The sequence below is a fragment of the Pezoporus occidentalis genome, unplaced genomic scaffold, assembly GCF_034315485.1.
Source record: "Pezoporus occidentalis ecotype Australia unplaced genomic scaffold, CSIRO_AGI_Poc_V1 ctg3, whole genome shotgun sequence".
NCBI classification, from domain to species: domain Eukaryota; kingdom Metazoa; phylum Chordata; class Aves; order Psittaciformes; family Psittacidae; genus Pezoporus; species Pezoporus occidentalis.
In genome coordinates, this window is record NW_026914940.1 from 19597740 (window position 1) to 19621556 (window position 23817).

General features: G+C 40.8%; 1 protein-coding gene and 1 long non-coding RNA gene across 2 annotated transcripts; both read right to left on the reverse strand.

Moving 5' to 3' along the window:
- Window positions 1–1307: 1307 nt before the first annotated feature.
- Window positions 1308–23416, reverse strand: BAALC (BAALC binder of MAP3K1 and KLF4). Its single transcript, XM_062627263.1, has 3 exons — window positions 23110–23416; window positions 7921–8090; window positions 1308–5234 (listed from the first exon to the last, which is right to left on the reverse strand). The coding sequence occupies exons 1-3, from the start codon at window positions 23258–23260 to the stop codon at window positions 5130–5132; spliced, it is 426 nt and encodes a 141-aa protein (XP_062483247.1). The 5' UTR covers window positions 23261–23416; the 3' UTR covers window positions 1308–5129.
- LOC134167979 (uncharacterized) lies at window positions 15531–18995 on the reverse strand. The gene is made up of 2 exons (XR_009966348.1): window positions 18670–18995; window positions 15531–18067 (listed from the first exon to the last, which is right to left on the reverse strand). It is a non-coding gene; the product is annotated as an uncharacterized LOC134167979 (long non-coding RNA).
- Window positions 23417–23817: the final 401 nt, after the last annotated feature.

Genomic DNA, 23817 nt, shown 5'->3' on the forward strand with positions numbered 1-23817 from the left:
GGCACATCTGAAAGCCGTTCCTTAGATACTGTTCTTCCTTTTCCACAGGAAACAAGCCAGTTGCTGAGTCAGCATCTTGGCCAGGAATCAAAGAGAACAAGCTACTTGTCAGACAACACCGGAGGCATAGGCAATTAGGATACGGATGATATTTCAGCAAGAGTAACCCTTTCTGGCTCTAAGAAAAAGTTTGGTGTAATTCGGGGGGGGGGGGGAGAAAGAAATAACTTTTTTTTTCTATGGCACAGGTTCAATAACACAGCAGCTACTTTCTCCACCCTGTGCTTCTCAATTCAGGCAGGAGCAAGGATATTTTATTAGCTGTGTATTTTAGTTGCCTCATGCATTTACAACACCTGTACCGAATAAACAGGAAGAATAAACCATGGCCCCTTTACTCCCCACCTTCGCTGATTCTCCTGCTGGATGTGAACCAGCCCACTGGCTGCTAGTCTATTGCTATTGGAATCCTGGAGACCATGGATCTTCTCAATAGGCAGTTAGCAGCTTTGCTGCTAGCATTTGCCATTTTCTATGGCATTGTACTTGGCTGCCTTTCTTTCCATGTACTGGATCTTTTTGCTTTTTTAATCTCTGCACAGTTACTGACTAGAATTTGTCATGATTTCACCTACTTTTTTTTTCAGTGTCACAGAAAACTAAACACCACATATATCTTGCCTTCAGTGGGGCCCCGATCACAGCCTTAAGTAAAGTCTTATCTATATTGATACGTCACTGGAGTACATATGAAAGAGCTGTTTGCACCTCTATGTGTAGCAGTGAGGCCCTCAGGCAGGATTCTCTTTGTGCTATCTCTCTTACGGTACTTTTTAATCCTCCTCTCACATTTTTCTGCTTTGTAGCCCTTATTGCACCCCCTTTTTCTTTCTTTTTCTCTTTATTTTTTTTCTGTTGGTCGTACTCAGTTCCCATGTCTTGTCTCAGAGAGCACCCTGTGTCTCTCAGCCTCTGTTCATATACAGTAATCTCAGTAATGAATCTTCTGGGTGCAACTGGTAAAAAATGATGAGAAAAGAAGAAGGACAAATAGGTATCATCCCCACCCAAGAAGCGGGGCTTTCATTATATGGGCATGTTATGCCTGATAGGAGCATGTTATGCCTGATAGGAGCATGTCATCCCTTGTCCCCACAGTCATTATATTTGGATGAGCCCTGAGTAGCACAAGAGTAATACTGTGTATCAAATGCCTTTTTTATTCGCAGGTTACCTCAGCGTCTTAGCTCTTGAAGGTAAATCAACAACAAACACAGGAATGTAAAATGCGAGGAGTAATAAACAGACACTTTAAAAATTGTCTTTATTTTCATTTTCAGGTTCAAGGTCAACCTTCAATAATTTGCAGATAAAATTAGAGTACAAAAATGCTCCTGTTAGTCTAGTTTGAATTTAGGTAGGTTATTAATTACTTCCAAAGAAAACTAAGCTTGCTTTTTCAAACACCATTTCTGTGCACAGGTTATTTAGCTCATTCTTTTCATAAAGCAGGTAAACCAGATTTCAGCTGAAACATTAAAACATTTTACACTTGGGTGTCAGAATTAAAACCACGGGTAAAAGGTTCTCAGAAAACCATGCCTGAACTGCAGAACGGAAGTATGCACTAAAGACATTACAATGTACACATGCAGAGACATGCACCTGTGAATATGTATGTATATGAACATACCAGGAAGATCAAAAATACCTGTTTTCTGGTTTGTATGCAATCTCAGTCATTCGGCTAACAACAATGCATGTTTAACCCAATATTGCTTACACAATAATTATACTTCCCTATATTTTCAGTATCATTGCTGTCACACAGTAAAATTGTGTGCCTTCCAGTCAATGTCCTGCAGAAATGGCAGAATGATGAAATACATTAAGGAAGTATAAGGGGCAAAATGAAGGAAAACTAAAAGAGAAAATTGCACTGAGTCTTGAGAAGATAAATTTGCTTAACATTGTCTATTGGTAACTGTAAATTCTCTTCTTTAGCTAATGTCCACTTTCTTTTGAGTGATTATATTTCTCACATAGTGGAAGAAAATGTATTTTGCATGTGTATACACATCAGAGGAAAATCCTATCTATATGTTGGGTGGAATTATGGAAACATGATAAAATAAGTTTGTTTCTGATTAAAACCTAAACCCAGGTAAATGACAAAAGCTCACCAGATGCTAGCAAATCACTCCAGCAGAAAGCATGCTGTTTCAGTGTAGCTGTAGAAATCCTCATGTGCAACCAAGGGACATTGAACAAATTAAGTGGTATAATCTTTTGGGGAAAATTACATTTCAAAAATCCTGTCATATAAAAAGACAGAGATGTCTGCAAGTCCTTTATCTAAAAGTCTATGTCTTGTGGTTATTTCCTGTATTTAAGCTGCTTACGTTTAAAAGATGTTACTCGAAGAACAGACCTTGTAAATAGGACTTTTCACTCTTAGGAAGGCCACCTGGCGTGAAAATATCCAGATGAACATTTGAGCTTGCTTCTTCCACTAAAACCAGTACAGGGATCTGTTCTTAGGACTTTAAATTGTCTTAAGCAGTATGGACTACATTCTGTCACCCTTAATTATACAGTGGTATATTATTTTATAAACAAATTGGCTGTTTCTACTAGTGTTTGGCTCTAGCAGACGGAAAGTAAAGACAACATGAATATAACCTTATCTATGTATAAAGGCAGGATCCACATCTCCACAACATGCTTTTAGTTTTGTTAAGGTCACTTGAAGGTTACACATCAAGAACTAAGAAGCCATCTAAGAGAAAATGTAATTTCTTTTCAATTACCACCTAATGAATAAGAACAGCAATGTGTCACATGAGAAGAGTGCATAAAGTTGCTTGTCATTGGACATGGTTTGTACCAAAGAAGTTGGATCCAGCCTTTGAATGCCCTAAAGCTGGGTTTCAGGATATAGACAGGTTTAGGGGATCTTGAAGTATCTCAGGAAAGTTATCATGAACAGAGGGAGAAGTCATACAGGGCAGTCAGACTTCACCACTCTACAGTTGCCACCCTGCAGGGGAATGTGGTCAACATAAGCAAGGTCTGCAGCATTGCCCAGATAATTGTGTACCAAGGCCATCTCCTGCTAACCATCCTGTCTCATCTCGTTCTCTGGATACAAGACTCAGAAACTCCCTGTTTGCTGACTGCTGACATACAGCTAGGGCTGTTTCACGTACCAATGTGCTATGCAGCATTGCAGGCTTGCTTCTGTTGTGTGACCTAAGACATTGGATGCATCTGGTCAGCACAAAGCTACAAAATTTCTTAGCTAATAAATAATCATCTCACCATCAGGACGTCTTTGTTCTTGCATCCAGATGCCCTAAATGTGGTATCCACCCAAGACAACTATCTGTGGAACAGCTTTTTACACAATGAACCTTCCCTTCTGCCTTCCTTCAAAATCCCTTCTACTCTTTCATATACCAGCATCATCAACCACTTTATCTAGCTTTCCTCTATCATACAGGTTTACACTGCACTCTCTCTGCCAGTAAATCCTTTGAAACACAAATGGGTTACAAGTCTGGCACAGATCTGAAACAGTTCATCTTCTGTTATATGCAAATGATGCAGGATCCTGACCATGTGCTTTCAATTAGGTCAGTACCCGGCCACCAGCAATGGCTAGCCATTTCTAAATTAATACTGCTGAGCTGCTACAGCCACTGTTTATTGCTAGAGTGAGTCAGGTCCCTTCCTGTCCTATAATGTTGCTAGCAAGTTGGCAGAAAGCCACAAGTTGGAAGGACGTGTGCAGACTGCCATGGTCTTACCCATGGAGCACTATTTTCAAACATGTTTAGATCTTCAGTGGAAACTTACAGCACCAGATCTCTTACCGGGTAACACACTGACCTGCAGAAAGCTTACCCTAAATTTTTGCTCCTTTTTAAGACCTCTAAAAATAAATATTTCTCAGCCTATGCCATTGTATGCAGAAATCTCACTCTGACTCTAGATTTCAATTTGATTTTTGTTGGAATAATTAATAATCGATTCCCTCTTGCATAGACAGGTTGTACTCCAAGGAAAGTATTAAATACTCACACACCTAGCAGAAAGTTATTGAAATGATCCTAATATGGAATAAATTAGGATTCAGGCCCACATTTCTATTTATACTTATTTACCTAGTGTGTAAAAAGGACTTTTTACAGCTCATACATGGATTTTCTTCCCAGTGCCACCTGTCTTTTACGAACAGCTTCTGAATAGTGATTTTAAATGGCTGTCTAATGATATCCGTATGTCTAAGGGGGGAGGCAAATAAATTTAACTCTTCATAAACATACAGACTCACAGAGAATATGTATTATTACTTCTATATTGAGAAGCAGTAAGTTGAATTAATTCCTGGTCTTTGCTACACTGAACATTGGTACTCCTTTTAGCTGTGTATTTATGATCAACATGAAGTACTATGATACAGGTAAGTGCACAGCAAATCCACTATGTCTGATCAAGTAAAGTTAATTTTTGGAGCTGTCATTGCGATATGAATGATACCGGGTTTAAGACCTAAATCCTGTTAATACAGAAAATAAATTAAGTAATTAAAGGATAAGTAATATATAAAAAGGTTTTTATATGACTTCGCTATATATAATGGATATATAGTTTAAAGGAGACTTAGTAGGAATGGCCTTTGTGTCAGTTTCTGGGTTTGAGTTTTATGATAGTGAGCAGTTTTAATGAATTTCGTGGGTTTACCTTTTACGACTAAAAATGCAGATTAATTTCTTCATTTCCTGGCTTAAATTGCAATGAACTGTACCTCTCATCCTCCAGCCTCATCCTAATAGTAATGCAGAACAGGATGTACAAGCAAATAACACAAGACTTAGTAAAAACCAAATGACACAAATTTTGGCACATGTCTGTGCAGTGCCACTGCTTTAGGGAAATGACATCCAAATATCCTACAGTGTCTGCAGCTAGCTTCTACACGACATGCTTCTGAAGGTGCTCAGCAGCAGCAGCATCCTGCTGCATTCAACCTGGAACATCTGGAGATCTTCATATCTTCAGTGACTGATGACATTTAAATTGCAGTGAAGCCCTGTTAGGTCCATCCTCACCTGTGGTTTTCCTCATTAATTGACACAATTCTTTGTTTTCCTTCTGTCGCTTTGTCTGATGTTTTTTGTAACATTAATGGTGACTTCTTTTGTGGCCATTTTCTGTGTGTCCCATTTACTCTGAAAGTTTTAAAGAGTACAATGAGTTCTACTGACAGCACAAAGAGTCACTGATGATTACCTCCTAATGTATGAGAACAGTTCTACTTAATCAACAGAATGGCTCCAGCTTCCTTTACACAGTATTGTGATGCAGAGCAACTTTCTCATTCAGCATGGATGCAAGCTTTTATAACTGCTATAAAGGCTGCAGATGTCAGTAAGCTTTGGATCAACCCTCTTGGCTATAATCATCATCTCTGCACATGCGTATTCTAAAAGCAAATAAATCTGGTTTTAGTCTAGAAGTGGAAATTCAAGGTTCCTTTTGATGTCATTGGCAGTTGAGTGTGACTAGCCTTCTCTACTTTAAGTTTCTTAACTGTAAAGATAATTTCAAAATAACACTTAGTTCAGCCTGCAAGACCCACTTAGAGTATATACCTTTCAGAGCTTCATCAGATTATTTCCAAATATTCAAAATAGTCTGTCTGCTTGTTGCCATAAGCAACGCACTGTACTGGGCACTAAAGGGCATAGGTTTAGCAAAGGACACTCAGAACCGGGCTGGTGGAGACACAGAGCTAATTTAGGTGGGTTTGATGATCGCACTTTCAGTGTTTCATATGGCAAGTTGTAAGTGTAAAGAATGCCAGGTAAATTAGCCATCATTTACATGGTAACAATGCCAGGTGGAATAATGTCTGGTAAACTTCCACTGACATAAGTGGAAGGTACATGTTTATCTGAGAGCAAAACATGGTGGTTTTTTGCTGCTGTGCATTACTTTACATTTCTGCAGCCTGAATACACCTGTTCCTTTTCTGTCTGCTCCCCCAGTGCTCCTGTCCACACAAGGACTCTCCAAAGACTAGACAAGTCACAAAAATCAAATCAGGTTGTTGTCAATCAGTGACATAATCTGGATACCACCTTTGCTTTTGGGATGCCTGACCATTCTATTGCCTTCATTGGTATTAGGAACCCTTCAGCAGCATCGTTTACTTCCAAGTTTTGAAATTACCCTTACGAGAGGATACTAGTTTCCCAGATGCAGCCTGTATCAAACCCTTTCTCTTTCCATACCACAGATTGTACCTTGTCAAATAGCTGATGCTTGGGTGAAGGCAATAGGACACTTTAGAGCTTGATGCCCAAGAAAATGAGAAACAGAGAGGTAAAGCAATTTCCTCCCTACTACCCCACAGGCTGATGGCAGAATCCAAGTCTCCTGAAAGCATCATGTGCTGTGCTGCACTGCATTGTATTCTACAGCATGAAGAGATAAAAGAAAAACTGTTGTCAGTGTGAATGTTCAGATGAATAAAATAGGCACATTTTGAGTTAGGAGGATAGTCACTCAACTCCAGGCACCCAAACTTTAGATGTCCAAATTGGAAACCTGGTCATCTTAAGCTTCCCTGAAAAGTCAGTGGAGAAACAGCGATTCAAAATGGTAAACCAGAGCTGGAGCCTGACTTAGATACTACATTTTCACTGTATGAAAATACATTTATTTTTTTACTATAAGAACTTTAGGCAGCTTAGCTTCCTTTCTTAAACATCTGCACTAGATGCATAGAATAATGCAAATGCTCTACTTATCAGAAATTTTCTTGGCACTAGGTTGCAACAGTACAGATATGTTACTGAATCTATCTTAGCTAGAAAAAGGCAGGAGGATACATTCAAAGCCATAGGTCTCTCAGTCAGGCACCTACACTTCATTGAAATGTCAGAGGGATACATGTCACTGAGGAATATTTCTGTATTACAGCAGTGCAGAAGATAATAGAGCGGAGGTATAAAATAGACATGTACCAATGTGTTATGTGTTAGCAAATGCAAGGTAAAGTGAAATCCAAATTCTCTTTTTCATTTACTCTGTCCCCTTGCATCTAAATTTGCCTCTGTCAATGATGTAATTCCCTAGAGGAGACAGCTTCCTATGGGATGGATGTAGCAGTTCCACCACATGCTGTGCTGGGAGGTATTCCCATCTGAGAAACCAAGGAAGCAGTAAACCAACTGTAGTTTTTGGATTCCTTTAATCTGCAACAGCTCAGCAGCTGCTAAACAAACAGGGCAGCAGGCGGAAACATGTGAGAGACAAGCAGGTAGGCAGCTAGGATAGATTTTTGGGCTTTGGTCTAGCCCGAAGCTTTGTGTGTTCATACATTATTGTTACACTGGGTGATCCTTCTACAAGACATAGAACACACAGGTGAGGTGGACAAGGGAGGAGGGTCTGATCCAAAGCCTGCTGAAGTTGTGGTAAAGACTGCCACTGACTTTTTCAGGCTTCACATCCAGCTCTAGATGAACCAGGAAGAGTTCATGCAGCGCACATAATATAAGCAAAACAGCACTTAAGGAAAAACCCATTCTCTTTCAGGTAGCCTAAACAGTTTGCACAATACATGCCACAGCTGGACTGAGATGGAAATATATGTGTGGGGTTTTTTCACTGTAACAGATGTGTGTATTACTTCAATTGCCAAATAAGACATCGATTTTGTGGCCACTCAGGGATGAGGTGTTGTCAGAGGTGTTAGGCTCTATCATGCTGTGGTTATGGTGCAGCCATTTTTTTCTTATCCCAAGGCATTAAATGCAGTTTGACTGCAGCAAGGAAGATTGCAATGAAAATAAGTTTGACCTGGTTGAAGCTACTGCTCAGTGTCAAAGATCATAATGATACTCTTACCTCTGCTGTCTTGAAGCCATTCTGTCTCTGCGTTGTAGCTCCCGTACCATGGACCATAGAGTTCACACACTGAGAACCACAATTGTTCCTCTTCTCGGTGTTCAGGGTTCCAGCTGTGGCTGATGCTGCAGTTACAGCTGTCTGTGCTGATTTCCCATCCTCCAGAAGACCTAGTAGGTATACAGGAAATTGTGCTATCAACACAGACGAGCAGTTTGTAACTGGCTCTGGGTTTCCCCTGTTTCAGCACGTTTTTGTGATAGCACAAGTCATGGAACGTGTGGTATGGTACTGCAGTGAGAGCAGTTTACCTCCTTTGCTTAACTTTACCCTCACACTTTCCTTTATTTAGTTTTTCTCCTGTAGTCCACTGGCCTGAGTAACACTGGCTCAGAAAACATGCAAAACTGGTTAATGAGTGAAGTATATCAGCCTTTTTTTTCACTTGCAGATCTCCTTTGGCTTCTTCACACACACAGCTGCTGGCATGACCAGGGTTTAACTAAGGACCCAGAGAGGCTCCCCTTTAACCTGTTTCTGTTCTGGGAAATTAAGAATTTAGATGTGAGTATGACAGATGAGACTAATGTGGATGGACATACATACTGCTCTGTTCAGGGCCTTGAACATTTATTTTCATTAGAAGTTGAGGAAAGAAGTTCAGAAATAATATATTTCATACAGTTTGAATTATCAGTAATCAAATAAATGAGTAATTTGCTTTCTGCTCTAGCTGTGTGGATAGGGCATGCATTGCACAATATGATGTTGGCCAGCCTAAAACAATTTTCTCATCTTATTGCATTAACAAAAATCAGTTGTCATTTATGGTGGGTGCAGAGTACTAAACATCTGGTTGCAGTGCTGGGTCTGATATTCAAATACAAAGAGCAAGCAGGATGCATGACTGTAGCTGTCTTTTTTTTTGGTATTATTTATTTTTTCAAAGCTCATTTATAACAAGCTTTATGTTCAAATAGAAAAAAGTCAGATTTACTAACTGGCAATGCAGGTATCAAAACAGGAAGAAGCTAGGAGTCACAGATACTAAGTGAAAAATAACTATGAGTAAAACCAAAGGCAACTCATTGCTACTTGCTCATTGCTACATTGTGTCATCATAACCTTCTGCCGTGAAAGAGGTGGGAATTCAAGTGCAGTACTAAGAGGATTAAGAAGGAGGCAAAGTCCTGAATTATTTTCCATAAATCTGCAAGAAAAGCTGCTTTATCAGTAGAAAGCAACATCGGTAGCAGCTGGGAATGACTGAAATCGATAAAGCTTCAACCAAATATTCAAAGTCTTGATACAGAAATATCTGAAGTTGTGTAAGACTCTAAAGACAAACTAATCCCTGCATTTCCCTGAGCAGTCAGAAGATGGTGTTAGTTTCCAAAGACAGTTTAACTTGTAGTGGTGGTGACTAATAATGCTAAATCATCTACTTTTCGATAGAAAAGAGTTGAGTTGTAACTTCAAAATATTAAATTATAGTTCATTTAAAAAAAAAATGTCTCTGGAAACTGCCTTTTGTGCTAGATACAAAAACTAATGCTGTTCTCCCATTTAAATCTACAGGCAACTTCCCTGTTGACAAGAGTAAATCTCACCTCTCCTGCATCTCCCAAAAGTCACACCTACTTGTGTTTTGGCTCTTACTTCTTCCTAACACTCCACAGTGCCAGATGAGAGGCAGAAAAATTACTTGCTGCAGAACAGTAAGTGGTACAGATTGATATCATAGACAAAATCAGTTGTTAGGAAAGGAGATGGAGAAGCAATTAGCCATGTGTGAGTCAGAGCTCTAAGCCGGGAGTCACACTGTAGTAACAGGTTAAAACCTAAACAAGGGAAGTTTAGATTGGATATAAGGAAGAAGTTCTTTCCTGTGAGGGTGGTGAGGCACTGGAATGGGTTGCCCAAGGAAGCTGTGAATGCTCCATCCCAGGCAGTGTTCAAGGCCAGGTTGCACGGAGCCTTGGGTGACATGGTTTAGTGTGAGGTGTCCCTGCCCATGGCAGGGGGGCTGGAACTTGATCTTAAGGTCCTTTCCAACCCTAACTATTCTATGATTCTATGATTAAGAATGATTTGCTGATGATTGAGAGAAACAAACCAGGTTGTGAAATTTAGAGATAGCCCTTAATTATCAAGGCTACAGGAAACTTCTCAAACTATGGATAGCATAAAGCTAGGTCTGCCTGTATCTGTTTGCACAGACCTCATCAGAAGAGCAGCATCAGATGAAATGAAGATTTCTGTGACTAACAAAAATCAGCAATGCTGTGATAGCCAATGCTGTCAATAAATTTGGGAGGGGTACAAAGCCTCATAGTACAGAGGCAAAGTTAATCTTAGACAAAAGAATTAGGTCTTTGTGAAGAGAATTATTCCACATGTGCTTGCCACAGTATTCTCCTACCTGATTTTAAAGCAGCAGGTAGTGGGCAAAATTGGGCATGAATTCTGACCCAAATAAGCTATAGATCTGACCCTCAACTATGGACCCTGTGCTGTCACATTGAATAACAAGCATGTATATGTTTAAGGTGGGTAGCTGTTGATTAATATGCTAAACTAACATCTTTGGAATTCACTACGAACAAACCGGTGAGGTTCAATTTTCTTGTTCAGCAGCACCTTTTTTTATTCATTGTGGCTGTTATCACATGAATAATGCAGAAGATGTTTTAACAAATGCCTGCATAATAAGATACTGCACTGTAAAAATGGACTCAGATAACTCACAGTAAAGACGAATGGAAGCAACGTGCAGTTGCTTCCATAGGAAATCTGTATTTGTTACCATCACTGAGTTGCTTTTAATGCTACAGAGTGATAATAAGTACAGAGATCCCTGAAATACCTGTTTTCATTATTTGAAAATTTTCATGTTTGGGAAAGCTACAAATTGCAGGCCTGAGTGCTGGTATGTACTTCTGCTACAGAAATAGCAACACAGCATGGATCCCATCAAAAATTAATGGAGTGGAGATGGTGACAAAAGTCAAGTTTAAGTCATCTCCTCCAAAGCAGTAGCCTCAGGGATGAGTCCAGATGCTCAGGAAATCTGCAATAGCTTTTCTTTTCCCCTAACAAGAAAGCATTTAGAAACTTTCAGGCATAGCAAAGAGTGGGTTTGAAAGCCAGGACGGAGAAACCACAAGATCTATGGAGGGAGAAGGCAAGAAAATGTCATCAGAAACGATGTTTTGCATTTCTTGAATCAGTAAGTATAATAACTCAATAAGCTGTCTAGACATTCAGAGAATCCAGAATGATTTATCCAAACTCTCGTGTGATATGAATTTTAGACAGTGAAGCAAAACAAGCTAAATGTATTTGCATCTCCTATGCATTGTGTATCAGCCATCGAAACTGTGGAGTCTCTCTTGAGAGGTGCCACAGAAATGATTCCGGCACAGGCTGGGGTGAAGGCAAGGGAGGACATCTGTCCTCCTTACATGAAATCCCCACGCAGGCATGGCAGGTGACCCCACGAGCTGACTCCAGCCAGGCAGGGCTGAGCCATGTCCCAGCACACAGCAGGCATGGGGGAGTGGTGAGAGCTTTGTGTGCCTTCCTCGCAGCTTCCATGGTGTGCTTGTTTGAACTCAGCTCGCCCTACACCACAAACAGCCTCTTCATCCTCTGTTTAGAAGGTATCTCTTTTACTTTCAGAGGTAAGAGAAGTAGGTGATAAATAAGAGGAAATTCTCTATTCATGAAAGACAGCAGGGATCAGATAATAGCTAATAGCAGAAGGCAAATCAGACTCAGATCCTGATCTGGCCATGGTTTTCTCACATTCAGGAGCCTTATGGAATTATGTTTTTCTGTAAGATTATGGTATTAAATATTTAATCCAGTACTAAAAGAAATGACTTACAACTAATATATTTAATGCTTTTAAATGAATATATGCACATTGGAGTCCTGGCAAAACTGAGAAACCAAGCACCACAGCTTGTGACAGTTTTGGCTGGCAGGTTTGCTTATTTTCCTATCTCCTAAGTTCTTTTCTGAACTTAAAACAAACAGTCCTATAGATTTCTGTATTTCAAAACTTCTTTTACCCTTGCCATTTTGAAATAAGGCAAGAGGCTCCTTATGTCAGATAAAAGGATTTTCTAAAAAACTTTAAAACTGGAATTTAACAGAGATAAATAAGTGTACAGTAAATAGCTCTGAAAGTCTGATCAGATTTGTTACTGTAGTATGACAATTTCAACTAGAGAGTATTCAAGGGTTCTAGCAGACAAGTAGACTATAAAACACGCAGCATTAAAGCTGAAAACCTTGATATTCCTTATACGGCTTATTTTCCCAAGTACAGGCAGATGCTAAGTCTTTGCCTATTGGTATATGTTATTTCAAATTATGATACAGAATCATGGTACAAGTACCTTTAAACAGACTTAATAATGTTGCAACTGCATCTATGAAATGAAAGGTGAATATAAAATCTGTATTTATTCCAAACATTGCAACAATCGTAAACAATGTGTGATCATTCCAAAGCTCAAGACAAAGGATGCTATGTGGAAAATAGACTTCAGAAGCAGAATAAGGGGGAATTGGTCTGACTATGGAGGGAAGATAGAAAAGGTAAATTTGTAATGGTGGTGCTAGGGAAGCACTTAATGTCAGAAAGACAGCAGAATTTGGATAAAGAAAAATTTTAATAACCGGAACAGGAAAGAACCACCAAATTTTTGCTATATTGTGGAATAACAATTGGCTACATTTTGGAAGACAGTGAAGACTGAGTATATTTTATTCCTCGGAAAATCATGAGATGGAATGGTTTAAGCAACTTACCAGTGCCACATGATGTGCCAGAAACACATCACTCATCCCTCCAAAGCGAAAAAAATAACCTACAAATAGCAAACCTCTGAGGTGCTTTTCATAATACTGCATTTTAGGACAGGCAGTGCAGGGATCTGCTTTTGTACATGCAAAGACACAGGCTGTTTCAGTGCTGCCCATGAAAAATTCACCTGAAAATGGTACCCTCCAAGCACAATACTTTATATCATGGGTGTCCAAACCAAGTCAAGTCAGCCTGTTTTCCAAAGGGGCTTGCTTTTGGCTCAGTTCCTGTTTGATCTTTTCCTTTAAAATACAAAGAAAGATGTTCCCATTACAGGAAAGCACTGTGTAAGGTGGAAAACAAGCTGGCTGCCTCTCAGCCATCCTTCCCACAACTGTACCCACCCCATCTGAAGACAGGTTCTTAGTTGCAGCTTAGATCTGTAGATGTTCACATGGCCTTTCCTCCTCCTTCACGTGGTCTTTTGTTCTCATTCAGGATGTGGTTATGACACATCACTCATGTTTTAGAACAATTTCCAATCCAGAAATGGAAAGTAGTATTATTATTCTCATTACCTAGCTAATCACACATGAAATTTTAAGATGAGCAGATAGTATCATTTCAATTAATCACACTAGGGAGCAGCAAAAATATTTAGGCAGACCAAACAGAAATCCTTATGAAAAACATCTAAAAGAAACTCAAGCTTCTGAAATGGTTCAGCAGCTGTAAATTGAAGCTAAATGTTCCAGGTAAGACATCAGACGTGTATTTTAACAATGAGTGTTTAGCTACTGGCCCAATTTACAAAGACTTTGCTGAAATGTCAGCCACTGGAAAGCTGTGAATGTCCCAAAGGTATGCTCCATACAGGAATTAATTCAGGAAAGAATCTTTTGCATCTTTTCCACGGCAATGTAAACACTCAGAAAGCACTCAGGCACCAGCTTTATCCAAGTGGCAGAAACCCATGCTTTTAGCACTGCAAGTGCTTGAAGCAATTCTGATGGCCCACTGGGGAAATACTAGCAGTTTACAAGAATGACAATTGGAACATGAAGACAATAGCCATATGAAACAAAGAAGAAACACAACCATATGCATTGCTAGGAAACTGGTAAAAAATTACATATATATATATATTAAAAAAAAAAAAATCAATCTATGGAGTATTGGCTGATTATTTTGCTCTCAGTATCTAGCATCCATCTGAACAGGCAAGCCCGAATACATGATCTCCCAGGAGGCTGCTTAAAATTTAAGGCTCAGTCAAGCAAACAGCAATGCAGAAACAATCTTGAGGGCATCAGTGGATTCAGGAAAACCTTAATGGAAAATCCTACCTTGCAGCCTACTGCTGCCCATGCTAGTCAGTAAAATGTCACTCCCCATCTACCTGTTTGTTTTACTTTTAACCTGTATTTTTCCTAAACGGAAGAGGAAAGGCAGCATGACAGTCTAGGGAAGAAGTTATGCAGGTACTCATCAAATAAAATTGAGATAGGAACACATCATTTATTTGCATGCTATGAAGAACCAAGGCACTTTTTTTTTTATGAAGAACCTGAGAAATGCACACAATCACACAGCTTTCAGAATATTATCCGCACAATCTAAAAGAGAGCACTGCTTTATGTGAGTCAAACAAAAAGCCTTACAATAAACTCCTGGCTTCCATCATTCAGTTTCTGATTCTTAACCATTACTGCGTTTTGATTTAAGATAAAACCCAACTTTGAATTTCAGATCTTTTTAACTGCAATCAACTTATTTCATTTTTAAACTGCAGGAATATCTGAGGGAAAAAACCCCAAACAGTGGGACTAGAAAGATCAGTTCTGATTCTATGAAAAAAAGCCTGAAAGTCCTATACCTGACCACAGGTACAGAAAAGACAGATTTCTGTCACTTAAATGCTAGATTACTGCAGTACGTGCTCTGTGGAAATTTTTAATATTTTAATTAACAGGCAATGAGATAAACTGCACTCTGAACTGTGTTTCCTGTATGACATACAGCACACCTCTACGTCACACTGGCAGGAGCCTTCACTTTAAGCTAATTCCGTTTGTTAGTGTTAGTTTTGAACTCTATATTCCTAAACTGGAAAATACAGGATTAGAACTGACCAGAAAATGTAAATTCACTCCTGAGAAAAAGAAACAAGAATTTTTAAATGTCCTGAATTAGGATTTAAAGGGAAAAAAGAAATAGAGCTTTTTCCACAAGAAAAATAATTTTGCAGAACAATTTTTTCCTGAGCATCCTGCAGACAGGAACTGCCATTAACAAAACCCACTGCTCAGGTCTCCTGCTCAAAACCTTTCAGACACCATCCCTCCTCCCCAGTGCCTGCTGCCCAGGCAGAGGGCAACAGTTCTTCCTGTACTTGATGACAGCCCTTTGGCACCCAGAAAGTTTTTCTCACTAAAGATTTCAATGCTACAAGAAGAATGTTTTCCACAGGAAACCATCTGGAGAGAAAGTTTCAAAACACCTCTCCTGCCAATCATCTCCATTGGTGCTCAACAGCCTTCCTCCTTTCTGGTCCTGTGGAGCTAGGAAAGCCTTTCATCTAATTCAAGCATTAATGCGCATCCTATTGTTAGTGAATTTATTTTACCACTGGGTAAATGAGTATACTGGGGGAAACCATGGGCAATCAATCCTAGTAGATCTGCTACAGACTGCAGGAGGGTTTAGCAGGTTTTTGCCCATTAGTCAAATGGGAATTAATCAGAGATTAAGAGGCTTTGTGGAAAAATTATTATACTAAATTTTAAAATGGGGGTTTTCAGCTTTTGCAGTTTTGAAAGAATCCTAGAGTCAAAAAGTGCAAGACTGAGGAAGGAGCAGGCAGCTGGAGAGCCCTGCCAGCCCCTGCCCTACCCTCCTGCTGCAGGGCTACTGGGGCAACTGCTCCCCCCTGAGACATCAGGACCCTTCAGCAAGCTTTGTCCAGTACCTGAATGTCACCAATCACCTACCATTAAACAAGATTGAATTTCTCCCAGCAATTGAGTCTAATACATCTCACAAGACAGCAAGCTGAATGCTCATAATAGAAGAAAATAACTTGTCTATCAATTATCTTATTATTATACTTCCAATAAAATTTTGCTTTCTATGGACTCTTCCTTGTTGTACAGCAGTTGATATTTATTACTAAAGAACTAATTTTAAAATACTTTTAGAGATGGTAGAGAGAGGTTGCTTAGTGTGTTCTGATGGGCAAAATAAGTATCAGTGACATTTTTCAACTGAATCAACAAAATAAATACAACACCCACAAAGCATATAATTACATGGAATGGCCATAATGCAAAATAGCAGCAACATTCCCATCCAAATAACTTACATTCCCTATACATTATCTCAAACAGTATTTGCATTTTGTAACACTTGTACTTCCATAAATTAGCAAAAAGCTTAAGCATAGGTGGTTTCAATATCAATAGGGCTATTTCCCATCCTTAAAAATAGGAGATATTTAGTTTTGAGGAGTAGGGTGGGAAGGGGTGGATGACTTGGGGATATAAAATGAAATGCCAAAGTTCTCTGACAATATGTTGAAATACTTTGTTGGTTCCAATCTGTATTTCAGCTGTTGTTCTTAAATGCCATCTGTACCTATGTGAAATTAACACCGTATTGAACCGTCAAGTGACAGGAACGAAGAAAATGCGTGGATTGGAAGAATTAACAGCTATGGTGGGGCTGGAAAATATGGTTATTACAAAAAACTGTATTTATCAGCTTAGTCTAATTTTTCCAATAATTTCAGTGTTGTCTTGTGGTGGAGTAAATACTGGTTTAGGCCAATACTGCAATCTTTAACTGTGTTCGTGTTGAATGAGGAATGGCAATGACCAGTAGTTTTGGGTCAGCAGATTGACAACCATAATTTATTACTGAGATTATCCATTTAATTCTATTACTTTCTTCTTTTGTTATCTAGGGTTATTTATAATTCCCTGACCCATAGACTGATGCAGAAATGTCAGGGGTTTTCTGGCAAAAATGATTATTTTTCTGTTCCCGAGGGAGGCATATGGCTGGGTGGTGCATCAGCGTTATTTCCCTTCCTTCCTGCAGCACTTCCCACTGCTCTCCGGCAGATGTGCTGAGATGAGATTGACTAGAAATCCCTACAGCATATGGGACTGGTTAACTCCTCTGAGGCAGCAGGGGCTCTGGCCTTTTCCGTTGCTTTGGCTTACCTCCACATTTGGTACTGAGTTTGTAGATCCAGTGCTGACACCAAAGTTTTCTGTTTATGTGGTTTTCCAGGGTGTAGTGAGGTACGACACAAAATGAGGTGCCACTCAGAAAGAAACCCTCTGAAGAACAGCCCTACCAAATCACGCTACTAAGAAAGTGACTTTCAGAAGGCTTTAAACCTAATCTTCTTGTGCAGATGGAAGCACCTACACAAACCCCCTCTACAGAGGCACTTCCCATGTTTAAGAAGTTTATTAAACATCCATGTAAATGTTAACACAAAAAGTTGGTGTACAAAGTAGAAAAGACACATAAGAAGGCCGCTTTCTGAAAGCTAGGTGGTAAAATATAGATGCAAAAGCATTCTCCCCCTACTCTATGAAACATCGCGCAAGGTATTTTTCTTGTCTTCTCTTTTTGGGTGGCTTACAAAGTTTTCCTTGGTACCACCTTCCATATAGAGGTTTGTGACAACTGAAACAGCAGAGATCACATAATTAGAATCCGGAAATGATATTAAAATGGGATGTTTCAGCAAATATAATTTCCTCAGTCTGGTGGCTTGACCCTGGCTGAACGCCAGGTGCCCACCAAAGCCCACCACTGCCCTCCTCAGCAGGACAGGGGAGAGAAAAATATACCAAAGAGCTCAAGGGTTGAGATAAGGACAGGGACAGATCACTCACCAGTTCTGTCACAGACAAAACAGACTGGACTTGCGGATGTTAGTTTAAGTTATTGCCAATCAAAATCAGAGCAAGATAATGAGAAAATAACCCCCCTTAATTCTTAAAACACCTTCTCCCTCCACCTTTCTTCCTGGGCTTAACTTCACTCCCTATTTACTCTAACTGCTCTCTTCAGCAGTGCAGAGGGACAGGGAATGGGGGTTGTGGTCAGTTCACCACATGTTGTCTCTGCTGCTCCTTCCTCCTCAGGGGAGGACTCCTCACACTCTTCTGCTCTCACAGGAGGCAGTCGTCCATGAACACCTTCAAAGTGAGTCCTTCTCATAGGCTGCAGTTCTTCATGAACTGCTCCATCAGTGGTCCCTGTAGGGCTGCTGCTCTCACATATTCTCACTCCTCTCTCCAGCTGCAGTTTCTCCTGTGCAATAACGTTTCCCCCCTCTTAAATACATTATCCAAGAGGTGCTACCACCGTCACTGATGGGCTCAGCCTTGGCCAGTAGTGGGTCCATCTTGGAGCAATCTAGCATTAGCTCTGTCAAACATGGAGAAAGCTTCTGGCAGCTTCTCACAGAAGCTACCCTTGCTACCAAAACCTTGCCATGCAAACCCATTACATCATTATAGCCAGGGTCTTGGCTACGGTGGGATATGGAATTCCTGTAATATGCCTACAGTCCAGACAGAGGCTATATTTATTCACTTTTACTGTAATTCTGAACTGTAATAAGGTTATGTCCTGAAAATACCAGAATAACTGTTAAAATTGTTTCTTAAACATACCAGATTTAAAAGAAACCTGTTAATAAAAAAACAGTAGTAAATGGACACAAGAGCAGAAAGAGATCCTGATATACCAATGTTACACACTAGTAAAAGTGATCCCTCTTTGGCTCTTAACCTAAAATAGAATTTTTATTAAATACTTCTCTGCAGTCCAATTTGCAAGGAGCCATCTGCTGCATCAAGTTATTAATTTACAACCTGATGCTTGCTTACTCATTCCTGCTAAGGTTTTACCTTTACGAACATGTGGTAATTGCAAGAGCAGATGCCTGCAGCTGTGGTCCAGACCAGCACCAGTCCCTGTTGTTATGGCAACTGGTGTGCGCACAGCCCTGCTCTTCCACTGTGCTGCTCCCAGTCCTGCTACTGTGAAGAATGGAAAAGCAATCCTCAAAAACTTCTCTGTGCAAGGTTACCTCTGAAACCCTGTATTCTGCATCCTGAGTCTCGGACAGAGCCCAGCTGCAAAGATTAACCTGGACTGTAAAACTTCCCACAGCTGTCAGAGACCAGAAAAGATAAGTGCAGCAGCATAAACTGGACATGTAACCCCAGAGAAAAGAGCAAGAATTATTCATAAATGCACAACTATATATAAGTTAACTATGCAAGACAAACTGTTAGCCAGCCAGATTGCTACAACACAATAAAATTTCTCCTGTATTCTGCTAATTTTCTATATTATTTTTACGAAGGACTTGATTCTACTCCCATTTCATAGTTATTTTGTAAATGCCTTCACTAGGGGATGAACTGATCTTAGATTTCAGATTCCATTCCTGGCAGACCCCTGATTGTAGGTACATTTGCTGATGACATGAGCAAGTTTTTCTCCCAAGTCCCTGGTGAGTGTGTGAAACACGGATAATGTTTTTCCTTAATATGCTCCAGGGAAAAATGACTTTACTTTAGAAACAGTGCAAATTACAAAGAATAAACAAACAATGTTTGTTTTTAAAGCATTAGCCAATACTGAGAGTCAAGTAATGATAAAAAAACAAATGTTTTATGAGCTGAGGAACTGAACAAGTGAGCCCTGAGGCAAACAATATGCAGCTTTTTAGTTCTAATTCAAAAGAATTATTTTTCACCAAGTGAAAAACTTAATCATTATTATTTGCATTTCAGTAACAATGTCTAGCTTATCTTACTGTGCTGGCTGCTGTTGGAAAACAACAAGGAAAGATCCTGTCCTAAGGCATCTGCAGCCCATGAGGTAAATCATGATTGTAAGGTTTCTCTAACCATGAGGCAACATGCTGCTTTATCCATTGAGGCAATTTCAAGTATAATAAAAAAAATAAATTGAATACACTGAAAAATAGAAAAAATAGAAATAAAATGACCTAAAGCCTGCTTTAAAACAACATCAAAAAATGTTTTGTTATAGTTGATACTGAATGGGTTTGTAAAGCACTTTTACAGAACTGGTTTCTGGTAGGAAATTGTGCATCTGAAGTTACACACACACACACACACACATATATAAGTTACCCTGGTGTAACACAGCAGGCTATGCAAATGTGTTCCAATACTTGACAGGTTCTGTGCAGTTTTTGTTAACTCAGCTTCTCCCCTGCGGTTTGCTGTAACCTGTGGTGACTGCCCCGGGGACTCTCCTGCTCCTACAGATTCTTACTTCTCCAGAAAGTCATTATTTGTGCTAACTCTTCCACTTAGCTGAATCAGACCCTCTAAAGAGAAGGCAATTTGTGCAAGGGGTTGCAAAGATCAAAGAATGGTTACTAAGCAGAAATCTAACCTATTATTTTCCCCAACTATAGCAGTAGCCGAATCCTGTGAAAAGTTGTTCGCTCACATAGCAGTGGAAGTTCTTAAGAGAAATCATACTATTGTTTGGGCTCACCATGAGTCTTTCCTTTTTTCCCCCTTCATGGAAACCACCCAGCCTAAGAACAGCACATACGCTTCTCTCCTAGATGATGTCTTTCAGTTTCACCACCAGCACCACCAGCAGTGCTTCATGAAGGTACACACTGCTCTTCTACCGCTCTTCATCAGGATCAATTTACTCTATTCATCACTGTCAAAGCCTCAGCAGTGTACTGCAACAAGTTGCTATCACCTATATTCACAGCTGTTAGTGACTTGTGAACCTAGGAAAAGTTGTCTGTCTATATTATACAGCTATACTATAACAACTGATGCTGCTCTATATATCTCCCTGTCAAAAATAGGGAGCTTGCAATGCAGTTCGTTAAAATTGATGTAAAAAATCAAGTAGGGAAGTGAAATAGGATCAGTTGAAATAGGAAGGCAAAGCAAAGGGAAAATTAAAAAAAAACAAACAACAAACCAATCTCATTATCTTGTTTTCAATTTAAAAACACTTTAACTTTCAGAATGCTTTAGTAAAAATACAAATATTTGGCCACACAAATACATATAGCTCCAGTGAGCAAACACAGAAAGGCAGATGCTGGCTGACAAAAAGAGAAGGATATAACAAAATTTTGGGGTGGGATGAAATTATTAAGATTAATATATGGTAGTTATTAACACTTTATGATCCTGTATACTATACATTCTTTCATCCCTGAGTGATTTACTCCTCTTTCCATTTTGATGTCCAGTGTCTGGTGGGTTTTTTTTTTCCCCACTTAACTGAAAGATGTTGACAATCACAGCTTTTTCCTCAAATCTTTCCTTCATCCTGTCTCCACTTCTCTCTCTTAACAGAATTTCACCATTTGTTCCAAACAAAAGATGACAAAGAACAATTTCACTCCTTTCTCCCCAGCTGCCTTTTGGCTGGTCCCCCTTTCCCCAGCTGCCTCCTCCTTTTCTATGTTTCAGTTACAGAAGTTTCCTACCTCCACTTATGCCAGTGTCACATTCCATCTTCTCTCTCCCCCATCCTGCTCTTACCCCTCCCTCACTCTTCCCTTTCATCTCTCACTCTTAGGTAGTTTTCAGTTCTCACAATAAATCCAGGTTTTCCTCTTCACATCTTAAACTCATACTTGACCTTATTTGCCCCTCCATTTGCTGCTTCCTCTCCCTTTCATCTGTAAATTCACTGAACATTCTGTTTCTAGTCATTGGAGTACCTCTCCTTATTCCTTTCCTTTCCTACCTTAACCTTAACCTGCCTTAACCCACAGCAGCTCTCAATGAGGTACTCGATGGTACTAATCGGGACCTGTGTGCAATCCTGCCACCACAGCTGTGTTAAAGAGTCAGTCTCACCCTTCCTGAAGTCCTACTAGTCCTTCCTTTGTTCCTGTCCTCATTCCCTTCCTCTCTAATCTCTTCTGCAAAGTTTTCTTGTAAAAGAGTTTCTCTTACCCTAATCAGTCTCTATTGGACTTCAGTGTTATCTTCTTTTTATTTCTGGTATTCTCATCTGTAAACACAAACTCAAGTATCACTTGTTTCTAGGAAGAATACTTACCGGTCTACCCCTTTATCACCTCCTGTTCAATATCAAATCTTGAACTAATTGGCTTCCATTTATGTTTAGGCACCAACTAAACTTAGAGCAGCCAAGTAGCTAAGCAGTAATAGCTAAGTAAACTAAGGAGCACAGGTAATGCTAAGTGTGGCTGCAGAGATAACAATCCCTGTGTTTAGCCTTCATTGCTGGAGCTTTCTAGATACCACTGCAATACATCATAATTCTAAAATATTTTAAACCCCCTGTCAGTTCAGGGCTCCTCATTCCCTTCCCCATCTCTGTCCCTACTATAATAGCTTATGTGCTCAGCCCAGAATGAGAAAAAATGGGAAATTCCAACTTGTAGGTCAGCTCTGGGGCAGCCAACCATCTGATTAGTTTTCTGTGTATCATCCTAATTTGAGGTAGTGTGGAAGAAGGCTGGCATATCACCACATCTTCCTTATTCTAAACCTATTTCCAAATGACTTGGTTTGCAAAAAAAGCCTTAGCAAGAGCCTCAAAGACCAAGTTCCCCTCTGGTGATACTGCATTGCTGATGGCATTTATATGCTCTCTGTCATGCCAAGCACCACGGGGAGAAGATCTCTAGATATTGAATAAGCTCTTAGAGAAACGCCCAGGGGCCAACAGCCACAATCCTTCCTGGAGGTTGGGGACCGGCAGAAGCCCGGAGCGCTCAGTGGTGCTGTGGGCAGCCCACGACATCTTTAAGCACAGACCCCGGGGTGTGCATGTTTCTTGGTTAGTGTAGAAAAAGGCGTTCTCTGCAGAGCAGGTGAAGCACATAGGTAGGTGGACGTACATACCTACATGCACTATCTATAGGGGGATATACACACCTACATGCACTATCTATAGGTGGGCATAGACACCTACATGTGCTATCTATAGGTGGGCATAGACACCTACATGTGCTATCTATAGGTGGACATAGACACCTACATGTGCTATCTATAGGTGGACATAGACACCTACATGTGCTATCTATAGGTGGACATAGACACCTACATGTGCTATCTATAGGTGGACATAGACACCTACATGTGCTATCTATAGGTGGACATAGACACCTACATGTGCTATCTATAGGTGGACATAGACACCTACATGTGCTATCTATAGGTGAACACCCACACCTACATGCACCATCTATAGGGGGACATACACGCCTACATGCACTATCTATATATGTGTATACAGGTGTTCATCACCGCCCCTCCCGCTCGGCCCACCAGCGGCGGGGCCCCACTCACCGGGGCGCGGGCCGCCCGCCTCGGCGCTGCCGCCCTCCTGCGGTGGGCTCTCGGAGTCGGTGTTGGTCAGCCAGGTGGACTCGGTCTCCCGCGTCCAGCTCTCGTAGTAGCGGGGCTCGATAGCGTCGGCCCTGCTGCCTCCGCAGCCCATGGCGCCGTCCCGCTCCCCGCCGCTGCCGTCCGGGCAGTACCGCACCACCGGGCACGGCCCCGCAGCAGCCCTGCTCACGCCCTCCTCCCCATCCCCGCTCGCCCGGCTCCGCTGGCCTTTCTCACCCTCCTCCCCGGCTTTATCATCTCCTCAGCTCCCCCTCTCCCCTCCCTCCTGGCTGTCCCCTCCCCTTCTCCTCCCTTTACCCCCTTCCCTCCTCTCCCGCTTTTCCCCTCCCTCCATCCTACCGGCTCCCACCGCCTCCCCGATCTTTCCCATCCCCGGCACCCGGGTAGACCCTCCCATCGCTGCCCCGTAGCGGTGCTGGCCCTGCGCGCAGAGCCCCTCGGCGGGTGGGCAGCGCTGCCTCTTCCCTGCGCTGGGTATTTACACATCCAGGACTTGCACATCTATAGGCTGGCAGTGAGCCACAGCCAGCACTGCGTAGCCGGCCTGCACCCACTTTATGTACTCTGATTGGGTCTTGCACCCCATTTCACAGAGCCATCTCCCCTTCCCTTGATTTTGCCAGGAGAGCCTGGCTTCCACCTTTCTTG